Source organism: Ctenocephalides felis, unplaced genomic scaffold, assembly GCF_003426905.1.
Source record: "Ctenocephalides felis isolate EL2017-DRISC unplaced genomic scaffold, ASM342690v1 CF-g0.4_SCAFFOLD_01886, whole genome shotgun sequence".
In the NCBI taxonomy this organism is placed as follows: Eukaryota; Metazoa; Arthropoda; class Insecta; order Siphonaptera; family Pulicidae; genus Ctenocephalides; species Ctenocephalides felis.
In genome coordinates, this window is record NW_020538040.1 from 133,867,954 (window position 1) to 133,883,307 (window position 15,354).

The window sequence follows — 15,354 nt, forward strand, 5'->3', positions numbered from 1 at the left end:
TGTGTTTTAAGGCAAAGTTATAAAGATTTATCACTTCAAAAATAAAATGTTTTATTAAACATTGGATGCAACGGTTTAGATTTGACTCATAGACGTAATTGGAATTTGTTTATCAACTATACAAATTTTAATATTTAGTCATGTAATTGTTTGTTATTGCTTGCCTATCTATAATATTATACGTGCATATCATTATATTTTTTAACTATACCCGATAAAATTGCTTCTGGAAAAGATAAGTAAATAGGTAGTAAATAAATATGTTTGTATTCCAGGGGTGTCACAAAAGGCAATAGTATTAAAATAATATTTGCGAAGTTGTTTTATTAATTCAATAATTTTATTATTAACTTCCTGAAGGAGACGTTTGTTCACGCCAGAAAATACTATTAGCTAATTTCATGTTCTTTCAACATTTCAAGTCATTCTGAATTGTTTGAGACCACATTTGGAAAATTATGCGCGTGTGTGTGTGCGTGTTTCGTTTCACCTATTTCGATGATTAGTTTTTGATAACCAATTGTGGAAATTAGTGAAAATTACTTTTTGAATATTTTCTTTCGAAGAAGTTGATGAGATTGTAAAAAATTAACAAGGTGTAAATAATCTATATGATCAACACGGATTGAGATATAGCAACTTTTAACATTTATACTTAAATAATGATATGGCCCATTATTCCAAACTGTAAAGAACTGTTATAAAAACCACTTTTTGTATAGTCATAATGTTTTGCGATGTTTGTTAAAACAAGATACTCCATCATCATAAAATGTTTCATCAAAATCGTAAATAATTACTTTTAACAATTAATCACGTCGTAGTTAATCAAACAGCCTGGATGATTTTACCAAAAACGAATGTGCACAATCCCCAACTAATGTCTTTGGAACGGCCTTTAAATTTAAGAAATCGGTTCAGATTTTATTGTGGAAATATCGAGGAAATGCATTATTATGCTTGATGTGAAGAAACGGCTTGGCCGATCGACATGTAAAACTAATCAACGCCTTTCGAGTTTTATCAAATAAACGAATGCATTCTGAAAAGACGTAATCTTATATATAAAAATGAATCGCAAAATGTGTTGGTAAGCGCATAACTTCAGAACTCCTGGATCAATTTGGCCAATTCTTTTTTTTAAATGTTCGTTGAAATCTAAGGATGGTTCTTACGGCGAGACAAAATCGAATAATTGCCGGGAAAATCCTAAAAACAGCCCTTTTCTTTTTCACATACAAACGTTTTCTAATTAAAACCGATCAATTTGAGCTTTATTGCTATTATATAAAGTTCATATTAAATTACAAGCACTCACTGTATACTCCTCCTAAACTATTATTCGGATTTTGATAAATCTTTCTGTAGTTTGTTAAGGAAATTTTCTAGAATGTATGTGATTATAAAGTACATTGAAAATGATTATGAATAAGAAATTGAAATATCTACATTATTATTGCCAAAAAGCTGCTGAGATGTGCCAGAAATTAAAATAATATAAGATACAGTATATGTATGGCAGATTGAATGATACACATATGAACATGATATGACAAATTAATTCACTTAAAATATGAAATTCACTATTAATCAGGGCCGGTCCTATCTTTAATGCGATGCGTGCGAAAAATACGAGCGCACGCCTTAGGGGGCGCCAACACAAGATTCGGATGTTAAATTTTCAATATAGTTTTTTTTTCAATATAATTTATATGCATCTTTTACTAATCTTTCCACAATAATTTTAAAATTCGTAAAAATTTCACTTTATAACAACAAATGGGAAAGTAAAGATGAATACATACAATTCGGCCCTCACGATATCGATTAGGAGAAGTTTAAGATGCAATTTTGGATATCTTCAATAATAAAAAATTAAATTAATTTAATCCAACGTGAAGTACCAGTGTAATGCCAATGTAAAGGTTGTGGTTATGTTATACCGTTGAAAAGACTTCAATTTCCAATATAGTGTGGGAATTGAGACTCATCATTTTATTTAAAGCAGTTCTACATTTAACATCGCTCATATTATAAACGTATACGCATTTTGGCGTGAAGAGTAATTTAAAAAACAATAATTATTATTTTTAGGTAAACGGTAAATATTAGTATAGGATTTTTAATAATTGTAGACATGGGTACAGGACAACGTCTGTTGGTTCATCTAGTTGAAATATAAAATCTTGGCTTATATCATGGAAGTTCCTCAATACAATGAATTCTTTGAATATTTTAAATTTAAATTTTAAACATGTTTTTAGAGCCTTCAATTAGACCGCAAATTTATCTGAAATGCCTTTACTGCATTTGCCGGCAGTTTTCCGGAACCGTTTATTAATTCTTCCTTTGAAGAAGACATGAGTGTCTCCGGTTGCAAAATTTCGAACATACCTTCAGGTCGCAAATTCCTTGAAATCCTTGTTGAGTTTGAGAAATGGAATATATATAAGCAGATATTGTACACGTGGACTTTGAAGTGAGATTCCGGGTCTGATATTTTTTCATCTTGTGATAACTCGTCAAGAAGATTACCTTTTGCTAAATCTTTGGATTTACTTAGCAAAATTACTTACTATTAAATGAACTTTAAATTTTGAACACGATAATAGCAATGTCAGTCATATACGTCTGATGTTAAAAAAAAGTCTACATAAGTCATGTCTTGAAGACGTAATTTGATTTTTTTTTTCTTTGATACACTAAATTTCCTCGATGCAATTTTAACTAAAATATCTGATAGAAGTTACTATGGCCCATGTGAAAAAAAATCTCATAACGATGCGATTAATTAGCACAAGAAAAGATTTTTTATCTTCACATAGACAAGAAAACATTTTAGGAGACCTAAGAAATCATAACTCTATAAAATAATTGCAATATTTTCCAAATAAACTAGTAGTGCATGGAGGCAAATAGCTGAAACTTCCCGTACGAAAACTAAATTATTAAAAAAAACTTTGCAAAAATTAGATTTTTGAGAAATTTTGAAATTTTTTAAAAAAATTGACTTTGTATTTTGATTTTTTTTTTACTTTTTTTATTGGATCTTTAGAGACGCTGGACCTGTCTTTACAAAAATTTTACCAGTTGTTCATTTCATGAATACAAGTAAAATGTTTTTTGCATTATTCAAATCGGTTGTTCAAAATCGATCCGTGTTCACGAAATCGTCGACGAAAATTTGTATCCGCACACGCACACGCACATACATCCATTTTTCTAAGGTATGCCAAAATTTTTTTTCGATTTTTTGCGATTACTATAACTTACCCTACGGCAAGTTAACAACTTGACTTTGAGAACTTTTACCTAAGAATCTAAATATATGAATTGTTATCGATTAAGTCGATTATTTACATGCATCACGAAGTTCATTCATCTTTAAGGGTGAGTTTCACCTCGTGTATATATTATACATACTTACCTTAAGACAAAAGTGAAATGTTTCAATTAAGAGCCATACCCGATGTTGTAGAACCTCCCAACTATGATATAAATTGGCATGTTTATATAAACTTACGTATTCTTGCAGAATTTAAAATAGTTGTTAATAAACGTATATTTAACTCTTTTCGGCTCACTCGTGGATGAGTGGCTAGAGCGACTGGACCTGAGTCAGAGCCCGATGTCAAGCAGTAGTGACCTCGGTTCTCACTTGGAAATATAGATTGTGCTTTCCAGTAAAAATAGCCCTAGTCCGACATTGATGCATCAGTAAAATATTTGCCCTATTACAGAAATTGTAATAATTATTATATAGAGTTGAGACAACTGTTTGACTTACTATTTGGGGAAACCTTAAGATCTAATTGCTGTTCATATAACTATATAAAAAAAAATTGTCAGCAATTCGGAGCCATATTCTGACGAAAACTTGCCAACTTTAAACTTGATATTATTGTGCAATTTTTTGTGAATTTGTGGACATTGAACAATTCTACCAGTTGTTCATTTCGTGAATACAAGTAAAATGTTTTTTGAATTATTCAAATCATTAATCAAATCGGTTGTAAATACACATTTACAATATCATTTAAATTTTATTGGCGGGCCGAATTTATTAATAATTTACAAAACTTAATATATGAGTATAGTAACATTATAAAATAAAAAAAACAATATTTAAAAAAATCAATAATTTATAAATTAATGCGAATTAAATTAATATCTTGTAAGTTCGTTTAAAAGATATCAATTGGAAATAGCATTGAATAGTTTTTCGAAAAGAGCAAAATTTTTATTTTTAAAATGAACATATATTAAGTTATTTAGATAGCGTTTTGTATAATAAAAAAAATAAAACTAATAACTAATTATTTTTATTAAGTTGATCATCTACAGACAATTCGAGAAGTTCACACATTTTGTTTTAAGGTAAAGTGCTACTTAAAACTACTTGTTTAATATAGGCATAGGCTCCAAAATTTTGCAATCTTGAAATTTGTGTACGCGTTTCGTTTTTTTTTCAAATGTTGTAGTTCAAATAGACAATGCTCCTTGATGTCTACGGCGAGTATAATCTACAAACACAAAATTCTGTTACTTTTCTATGACGAAAATACTCATCAATCACTGTTAAACTGGTTAAAGATCTAGCATTGCTTTTTCTGTTAGATTTCAGCACTGTCGTTGATTTTTGTTGAAATCCATCCTAAATATTTTGATACATCCGTGTACACTCCTGGCATACCTGGTCGGCCACATCCGATTCCAAAAGAAACTATACCTACAATTTTATATCATAAGTTACTATTTATATTAAATTTTAATTTTACTAATATTTGCAGTCTTATTAAAATACTACAGTTGTAATAGTTATTGAAAAATTGGATAAACAGGTAAAAATTAATTTTTCTTAATAATATTTATATGATACCATCGTTGGTGATGAAAATATACGTATATAACTTTTTTTTAGAAGTATAATGATTTATTTGTTTTAGTTGCATCACTACGAATGCAATTTTTACTTTATTTTGTTATTTGATTTTAAGCAGGCTTTTCATAGATGGCAACCTAAACGGTTATCTCATATGAAATCAATTTTTATTATTACAATTTCAAATACAAAAAACAGAATGAACAATGATTTCACACCATTTTTGTTATATAAAAAATTGAAGTAAATTTATTGGTTTTGATTACCAACATTTCTTCTACAAGACGTGTCATAAAAATTTAAAAAGTATCAATATTGATGTTCTTTGATTTATTGTTGGAGTTTATTCAATATTTACTTATTTTTAATTTACATTCATATTTGCACTAAAATTCGGCTCAGCAAAAAAATAGTGTTGTTTATATATTGAAATAAATATATCTAACTTACCTATTAACACATACCTTCCGTTAACAAGAACTTGTAAGGGGCCACCACTGTCTCCCTGAAAATTGAGTTTTGTAAATTGTAACTTTTTTATAACTTACACTACAATTTACATATAAGGAAATATTTATAATAAATCTACTGAAAATTGGAGCTATTTCGTGTTTTCTTAGATTTTCTATTTATGGAGAAAGAAGTAAACACATTATTATTTGAACGTTATTTTCAAAGACCTATAAAATATAAATCTGTATCTCTTGTTTGATGTATGTGATTTTCTTGAAATATATCCTCTATGTAAAAACATAATTAGTTATACTAATGTCTCCTTAGTTGTAAATCTCAAATAATAAGCTTGCTCTAATAACGTTTGTATACTTTTACCATAATATATGGACTGATTCTGCTGCATAACAGACTAATCCCATGTTATGAAGAACTTTCCATACTAAATATTGACAAAATTTATTGGTTGGTGTGCAGTCAGGCTTATTTCTCGGATTGTCAGATAGAAAACCTAACCTAGAAACCGCACAAATGTCAAAAAACGGTCTTATACAGGGACTTTCTGACTCAGGTTCATAACATACAAGTGGCGTTGCAGTTTATGTGTGAAGCGCCTGAATGCACAGCAAATACATTATATTTTGACGGTATTCAGTATGATTTGGTAGCATAATGTATGGAAGTTGGAGCGTATCATGGCCTTGCCATAACATGTTTCTATTATGCGGCAGAATCGGCCCAATAAATCCGTTAGCAAAATTATATTATGTTGTGCGACAGATTTGGATATGTTTATTTTATAATGTGTGCAAAAAGTCCACTTTATAAAAAAAGTTATCATGGAATTTGTACTAAAATTAATGTGTATTTTATTATTTTTTGTATAAGTATATACTATAATGTTTAATTTCTTTTAAAAAAATATGTTTTATACAACTTAAAATCAGTTACTAAATAAAATTACATAATCATCGAAAGTGGTGTAAGTCTAAGCAGATGCTGATTTTGGTATCCTGGGAATGGTATTTGGAAGAAAGAATTTTCTGTGCACGCCACAGGGTTTGCATGATGTAATAACACAATATAGAAAACATCTAATTCATTTTACATGAAATGAAACGAGAGATTTTCATTTTAAAAACATCTTATGAATGCATAATGCAGTTATTAGTCTACGTACCTCCGGTGTATAATACATATTATATGAAACATTGTTGTCATATGACACCGAGCATAAGTAAAATCTATCTGCTGCTTGTACACAATGTGGTGTCTAAAATTAAATTTTATGTCCTGTTATGCATATTTGGAAACAGAATTTGACTAAATTGCAGTACATTTTAACTTGTATGTGATTTTTCAATCTGAACTTAATAGATTTTTACCGTTGACTAATTTTGAAAGTGATATATATATATATATATATATATATATATATATATATATATATAGTATAACCTAATAGACAAATAATCAAATTAAATATTATAAAACAGCACATTTTATATAATTGTGTTCAATTTAATTAATAAATCATTCATTTTCTCGAAACAAGAGAAAATGGACTAACACCACTTTCAAAATAAATTCTCCATAATATTAATTGTTTTGTACATGATTTTTCCTGAAGATACTTTGTTTGTGACAAATTGTAAAATCAAAGGTAATTATTTCATCATACGATGAAGTTATTCAAAATAAACTTAACCAAGAATATACCAATAGACCTATTAATCTGAAAGATCGAAGTTTTATGAAAATTAACTTCGCTTAGGGTAAGTTATAGTAATCGCAAAAAACTCTAAAACGAATTTTTTTTTGTAAATCTTTATGTTTTAAAGGTTTCTGAACATTTTGGCATACCTTTAAAAAAAATGATGTATGTGTGTGTGTGTTTGTATGTGTGTGCGTGTGTGTTCATATGTGTGCGTGGATACAAATTTTTGATTTCGGAAATGCGGATCAATATATGCGGAGATATATCGTTCAGTTTTTGGCCAAGGCAGGTCCAGCCGTTCCGAAGGTACGGGACAAAAAGTGCCAATAATAGTAATTCAGTTTTTGAGAGAATGGAGCTTCCGATTTTAATAATCAAGAAAATCAAGGACTGATTAATTCTTTGGGAAGGCGGGTCTAGCGGTTTCGGAGATCGAGTGAAAGAAGTAAAAAAGTCATTTGGCGGTCAAAAATGATTATTAAACATATGCACATCAAATAATCAGATATATTACAAATATTCTAATCATAAGTACACATTTTGTTCACATTTCTATGGGTACCAATTTTTATCCGTTAGGCTACGACGCGGCGCTTAAGCGCTTTGATATTTCTTCTCTAAAACAGCCCTAGAGCATGATTCTTTTGAAAAAACTAGTGGGGTGTATGGCATCGTGCCTTAAGACAAATTGCTGGAACTTCCCGTACCGTAACGAAATGTTCGAGGAATACTGAATGTTTTCAAATAGATTATTATAAATATTGTAACATTGTCTAATATTTATAAGAATTATATAAACTGAATTGCAAAGTTAAAATTATTTGTATAAGTTATATTAGAACTTTAGTCAGAATAAAATCAATTATTTTGTTAAGACAAGCAGAAAGTTCTTTGAATCATTTAAATGGGACGCTTGGTTCTCTCAAAAACTGCAATTTTTTACATATTTAGCTCCATATCTTCCAAATGGCTGGGCCTGCCTTTGCCAAAAACTAATAAACACTTCTCCCAATCATTACTAATTGAATGTCTTTTTAGATCATTCAAATCGGATACTCCGTTCTCTCAAAAAGTCAATTTCTATTTTCTGCACTCTTTGCTCCGTATCTCCGTAACGGCTGGACCTGTCTTTGACAAAAACTAATCAGCTCTTTTCCTTGTCAATAGAAATCGAATTTTTTTGAAACATTCAAATCGGTTGATCCGTGCGCCCGAAAACGTGACTGGAAATTTGTATCCATACATACATACATACACACACACACACATCCATTTTTCTGAAGTATGCCAAAACGTTCAGAAACCTTCAAAACGTCGAGAAATGTAAAAATTTTCAATTTCGATTTTCGGCCCATTACAATAACTTACCCTACGGGAAGTTAATAATTAAAATTTTCAAAAATTTCAAAATATACAAAAAAAATTAAATTTTTCAAGTCTTTTTTTCTTCAAAAATTTCAAGATTCTCAAATATCTTTTTTTTTTCAAAGTTTTCAAAAAACTTAAAGCTTAAACTTAATTAAGCTTAAATTTAATTTTTGTACGGAAAGTTTCAGCATTTTGCGTTAACCACTAGTTTCTTCAAATTGAGACATAATAATAATTATCTTGAGACTTTTATACGGCGCTTACTTGACAACTGTCGACATATCCAGATTTGATGCCAGCGCACAGTATTCCTGGTCCCCAAAAATAGGGCGGATTGTCGGAGGCTCGGCACTCGCGTTTAGTATACAGGTTGATGATCGCCGTTCGCATGGCGCACGGTTCGATGAGGGCACCCTCCACCGTCGCGCCGTAGCCCACAATTTCGGCCGCTCGAGGTTTGCTTACGCCTTGAATAAATTCATGGTTATATTTTATATATTTGAATTTTGATAAATCTTTATGGAGTTTGTTAAGGAACATTTTTAAAATGTAGTGAATTATAAAACTATAGTAATATTGTAGAAATAAATGGTAAAAATTGCAAAAAATAACATATTATTGTTTGACATTGAAAACATTTTGATAGATGAGAACTATCACCTTTCAGAAATGTCAATTCCTAGACAATGATAGAATGAAATACAGTCAACCCTCGGTTAACACGGCACTCTGGGTGCGCGGGTCCCTAAAAATCCGACTACACGGACTTCCTATTACACGGTTTTTGTTCAACAGCTCATAAGTTCCTTACGCAACCTATGAGTGATTCTAGGAACTTGATATCAAAAGGGTATTAATGTAAGTTTTGTTATCGACTTTTATCTTCCAGACATGCCTGATTATATAATAGCTGTTTAAGTAAGCGTTTGAACTGACTACTGCACCGCGCTAATTTTTGAATAAGGTGTCAATGTCATACATGTCATTTCGTTCATATTACTCCTACTTCAAGTTGTATTCCTTGGTCTCCATACAGCACGATAAAAATGGTGCAAATTGTACTAACTCTGAGTCCCTCATAGCGCGGTTCCCATACTGCGCTATATAAGTTTCCATAGAACACACTTCGAATTAGCCTGAATCGTACGTTAAATACGAGTTTTTCATAGCACGGTCTCCATACTGCACGGTACGGACGTGCCGCGTTAACCGAGGGTTGACTGTATATTAATGATTATGAACAAAAAAAATGTTGTGTCTACATAACTATTGCGGAAAAGTAGCTGAAATGTGCCAGAAATTAAAATAATATAAGATACAGTAATGCAATGTATGGTGGATGAAATTATATAATTTAGTTTTACATTTTTTTAACTTATTTATGTCGCATTTTATCGTATACTTTACAATTAATTTTAATAATTACTTTAAATTATTTCCTAATACAAAAAAATGTCTTATTCAAAAAATTATTCAGAAGTTTCACTGTGTTAAAAATTCATTTGTTTGGCATTGGATATGGAATATTTAGTTAGTTGATCGTATATTGAATAGTGCCCATATGAACAAGATTTGACAAGTTAATTCACTTAAAATATGAACTTAAGTAATAATGTGTATTAAATTATTAGTAAGAAGAATGTAATTTAGATGTTATAGTTACTAAAAACCAATTTAGTACAACAAGATTATAAAAATTATAGGCAAAAAATATTAAAGCAATTATTTTGGGTCGAAAATTTCAAGGTGAAATTCTACTTTTAACGCGGATATTATATACTAATTCTTTCTGAATCTGCTATACTGTAAGACTGCTATTTCCATTATGTATATCTTATGTTATTTATAAATAAATCACAAAGGCAGCCGACGCATTTCTCAATGTTTTAGTCATAGGTAAACAATAAAATATTTATTTAGGGGGATGAATTTCATGCGGTTTCTGAGAGGCCCTAAAAAATGTTAACAATATTTTAACTGTATTTCTTAACACGTTGTAAATTACCGTTTTGAGAAATTAGAAATATATATATATATATATATATATTTATATATATATATATTATTTTACCTCGTATATCTGGCAGGCATATAGATGTAAACATGGAAGCATCTCCATCTAATTTCAGCAACGCAATATCAAAAAATGTACCATTTGTTATATACTTATTATGAATATAAACCTGCAATAATAATTGAGTGAATCACATAAAACGATATATATTTAATTACTATATAATAAATAAAAATCACTATGATTAAAGCTTGCTACATGCGCTCAGGCAGCTTACCTTTTGAAAGCTCTTTTTCTTCCATATTTTGTATTAGTGCGATTTTCAAAAAATGTCATGTCATATTGTCAATTTAGTGCCCCGTTATGCATTTTATTTACTTACAATTTATTTATATTATTTTAAATATTAAAAATAAATTGAAAATATAATAGAAATTGAGTTTTTTGTTCAAAAAACTTTAACTTCATATTTATATATAAAATATATACAGCGCATAATATGTACATATTATGTACAAAAAATCTTGAAGGAGGTTGCATCAATTAAAATTCAAAGAACTTATGAAGAACTTTAATGAGTTCACTATGATTTCAATGCGAATAAAATTAGCAAAATGGGTGTTGATATTCTGCTTTTCAGTATTTACGCTATTTTATACTAATTACGTTGTATTACTATTTATATTACTCATGTCTATGTACTCATGCACTTTATTAATATTTGGAATTGTGATCAATAAAATAATTTGAATCATCTTTATGGAACTTTTTATGTTTTTGGTAATTTATATTTACCTTTTGGATGCCAAAAACACGTTTTGTCAACTCGTCTATTTGGCAGGGATTATAATGTCCTAATATGACATTGAATATTTGCTCCGGCTCAACACCAGGGTATCTGAAAATTGTATTAAGATTAGTTATGATTATGGATTCAAATTGGATTTTCAACGCAGATGTGCAAATATAGTTTGATGGAGCCCAAATATAGACTGTGATGTAAGTAATGTAGGTGTATATATAGATATTCATTTAATTGCAGGTTCAAAAAATATAGACATTGGTATATCAGTGGTGTGTATCGGTGCATCTATATTGTCATTTAATGTAGGTGCAGCAAATTCTGATAGTTATATTATAAATGCAGGTGCAGCAATTGTAGAAAATGCTGCAGGTACTTTGATACAGATAGGTGTAGACTCGTTTGTAGGTGTAGGTAGAGAAAATATGAGAACTGTGACATAATACAGTGATCTTGATGCGGAAGTAGTGCACAGCAAATGCAGACTTTGATGCGGTTGTAGGTGAACTTTGAAGATATGGGCGGAGCCTTTTTTGCATTTTTGCAAAAAAAAAATAGATTTTTTTGAAGCCTCTAAAGCACCCCCCTTAATGTAGAATTCAATGCATACGTAGATGTGCATCGAATATAAATGTAAAAGATTTAAACATAAATATTGCGCAACTAGATTTATATATAATAATATTTATTACCTGATAAAACAATGTGCAGCAGTAATCACATATTTCGAATTTATTAAAGATCCTGCACATGAGTTCATTTCTGTATTTTTGTACTGAAGATGAGCAAACCATGGATAATGATATCCCAAACTTGCTGAACCGCCAACTATTCTTTCTTGCATATTTGAAAAATTATGATAATTTTTCTGCATTCCGCAGCAATAACCTGAACCAATAATTAATTATCAGATATGAATTCCTGTTAAATTTTTTGTGTAGTGAGTTATTGTCTATTGTTTAGGATATTTTTGAATCTTATTGCTCCCAGGGGCTTAAATGCTTCCAAATTGATAAAAAAAAATGTTTTAGCTCTCAATATTAACATTAAAATAATCCGCACTCAAACTAAGGTTTCTTATGAATTAACGTGGGAAAAATTTTATTTGTTTTTTAGTATTTTATAATCCAGCGACAAATGAATCAAAGGTAACAATTTACAAGTGTTTACTTCTTTTCATCATAAATAAAAATTTTACAACAAAAATTTGATTTAATTTATAAAATAAGTATTTACTTGATGATAATTATATATTAATTATAAAATAATTAAATTATAGATTAATTAAATAATCGACTTAGTCAAGAAAAAATAAATTAATTTGAGTGATTAAAAGTATTCCGAGTGGGTTCATTACACATAATAAGAAGATGAACGAACACGTTAACTCAGAGTATTTCCAAAAGCAAATTTTCAAAAATCAATTTTTATAATTGAACCAGTTTCCGTAGGATTTTAATGGTTTAGTAGGTTCATTAAGACCAAGAACTCTATCTTTATACCAAGTAAATCGTCTAATTTTATTTTTAACAGTCAAAAATTTTAAAATTAAAACCACTTGTCGTAAGGCCGTAATATTTCAGTGAGTTCTATAAGACCATATTGCCAAAAAAAAAGTCTATGAAAATTGGCCTGAATTTTAATTTCAACAGTTAATTACAAGAAAACGGCTTGGTGGATTTTCACCTAAAACTAATCAGTACCATTCCCAACTAATACCTTTCGAACAGTTTTTGATTTTTTTAAATCGATTCGGTAGTATCAGATTAAATGTGGACGACAAACTCAACACTTTTTTTCAAATTACAAAGAAAGGCTCGGCAGATTGTCTCACAAAACTTACAAACGATAGTCCTCCTTGTGATACATCAAATTGCTTTTAAATTTCTGAAGTCGGTTCAGGCGTTTTTGAGAAAACGTCGATCAAAGGTCTAATTTTGACAAATGCTAAAACGATACTAATTTTTGCAAACTTTGAAGAATTTTTAAGATTAAACGAGCCGTAATATTTTAGTATGATCTACAAGACAGGTATGGTATCTACCGCCAAAAAAAAATCATAAAAATTGTCGTTTTTTTTTAACTTTATTACAAGTAAACGGCACGGCCGATCTTTACCAAAAACTAATCGCACGATTTCCAACCAATATCTATCGAATAGCTTTTGAATTTTCAAAAATTATATGTATGTATATATATATATATATATATATATATATATAATTTGGTTATACTGACCGTAATTTGGAATCCTGTATAGAATCAGCGTGGCAAATATACTTTTTAATATCTTGTGGGGCATTTTTTCACTTTTCTCTGCGTATAAACAAATCCAAAGCCAATTATTTTTTTTATTATTGCACATTAATGAAACAATATTTTTACGAAATATTTTGCTTTATACTGCACAATATTTAGCTATTTTACTATTTTGTTATCTCTAACGTGTTATCAGTTACGCTCAAAGTATGCACTAGTTCACCTTTAATGGAAATGCTAATTTATGCAGCAATTTTTCAGGTTTGAATGAAAAATTTACAAAAATTGTAATAACCTTGGTAGCTTCCCTGTTGTATTAGTATGTTATTCTTTTGACGTAAAATTGATATGTTTTTTCCAAAAAACAAATGATTCTGTTGGAAAATTAATTAAACTGTACAAGTGCCTTTTCGCTACATTCCTGAAAATAAAGATAAAGACGCACCATAAATATATGCATATGTAAGATTTATATTTTAACAACTAATACGCCGAATTAGTCTATATATATATATATATATATATATATATATATATATATATATATATATATATATATATATATATATTTACACATACACACATACAGACATCCTTACGGTACGGTTCTAAAAGTTCAAAAAATAAAAAAAATTGAGAGAACTGCTTCCGAATTTAATGGTTTAAAAAATATTTTGCTTGTGTTGATAATATGTAGGATTAGGGATTAAGGAAGACAAACAAGTTTTTGATTTAATTTTTTTTAAAAAGAATTCATTTACAAAAAAAGAAATTAAGTATCAAAAATGATTTGGATTTTAATTTTAACTCTAGCTAAAATTCTAAAGGTCATTTATGTACTTTAATAAATAATTTTAACTTGGCTATACAGTTTATGTAATTGCTACAATTATGAGATAAGGTCTTTCATTCAATCTTCTCTTGAATAAGGTTTATTTCTTCGTAAATACTATACATGTAAACATATATAAACGTCGTTGTACAATTTATAAACTACAAAACCTTTTGTCTACAAAATACGAATAATGAGGGTTACAGTCAGTTACAGTATTTATAATTATAGAAATATGTAAATAAGAAAAAGATATTTCTATGTTTTATAAAAAATGTATTAAAAATTATGATTTTAAAACTATAAAAAATGTTATGACAAAATAATTATTTCTATCAAAAACTCATGGCCTCTTTTTATTCCCACATATACTCCCTGCCCAGTGTTGACCTCACACTAGTTTAAATATGCACGTTAACACGTCATATTTATTTGGTGGGAAGGCAGATTGTAGCAGAGGTTTGAATTTAACATCTTTCAGGACATGAAATTTTTTTCTCAAATTCATGAAGGTATGAACCAATCGTAGATCACCACAACTGGATGAGAGTCCTCTGGCATAATCATCGAAGTTAGTAAAACATATTACAGACTTGTCGATGGAGTATCTCGGACAGTTGGGTCAATGAAAGCAGTTGATTCAATAGTGCAGAATTGAATTGCCTGAATCTTCATAAGAGCTTACTGTTTGACTGGAGTCGATGAGGACAACTTGGATGAAGTACCTAAATCCAGTTCTAAAAACAACGTACAATCCAGATCCAGTTCCAAAGCCTTAAGCGTCAAAAAACGATTTGGTGAGTTAAATGTCAAGGAGAGGGTGATTTCAGTGAACTTTTTGGTGTTAGCGATAACCCGAGGTCTGGACATACAGAATGAGTATGCCAACGGAAGTCCGGTGTCATGACAAGAGTAAATGAGTTAACCCGAGATGGATCGAGGACTGGGCGTACCTTTTAAGTAGCCAACGGAAGACCAGTGATTAGGGCGTTGCACCAAAGTCAATATTTTCTTTTTTCAATTCTTG

General features: G+C 29.6%; 2 protein-coding genes across 2 annotated transcripts in view; one reads left to right on the top strand and one right to left on the bottom strand.

Moving 5' to 3' along the window:
• LOC113375578 (trypsin-1-like) overlaps positions 1 to 15,354 on the top strand; it is a gene marked incomplete in the record, with an annotated part of 382,748 nt that overhangs the window by 42,941 nt on the left and 324,453 nt on the right.
• On the bottom strand, positions 4,614 to 11,775 carry LOC113375932 (coagulation factor XI-like). Its single transcript, XM_026615868.1, has 7 exons — positions 11,613 to 11,775; positions 11,230 to 11,426; positions 10,492 to 10,603; positions 8,685 to 8,887; positions 6,516 to 6,608; positions 5,333 to 5,387; positions 4,614 to 4,729 (listed from the first exon to the last, which is right to left on the bottom strand). Exons 1-7 carry the CDS (start codon positions 11,773 to 11,775, stop codon positions 4,614 to 4,616), a joined length of 939 nt encoding a protein of 312 aa, XP_026471653.1.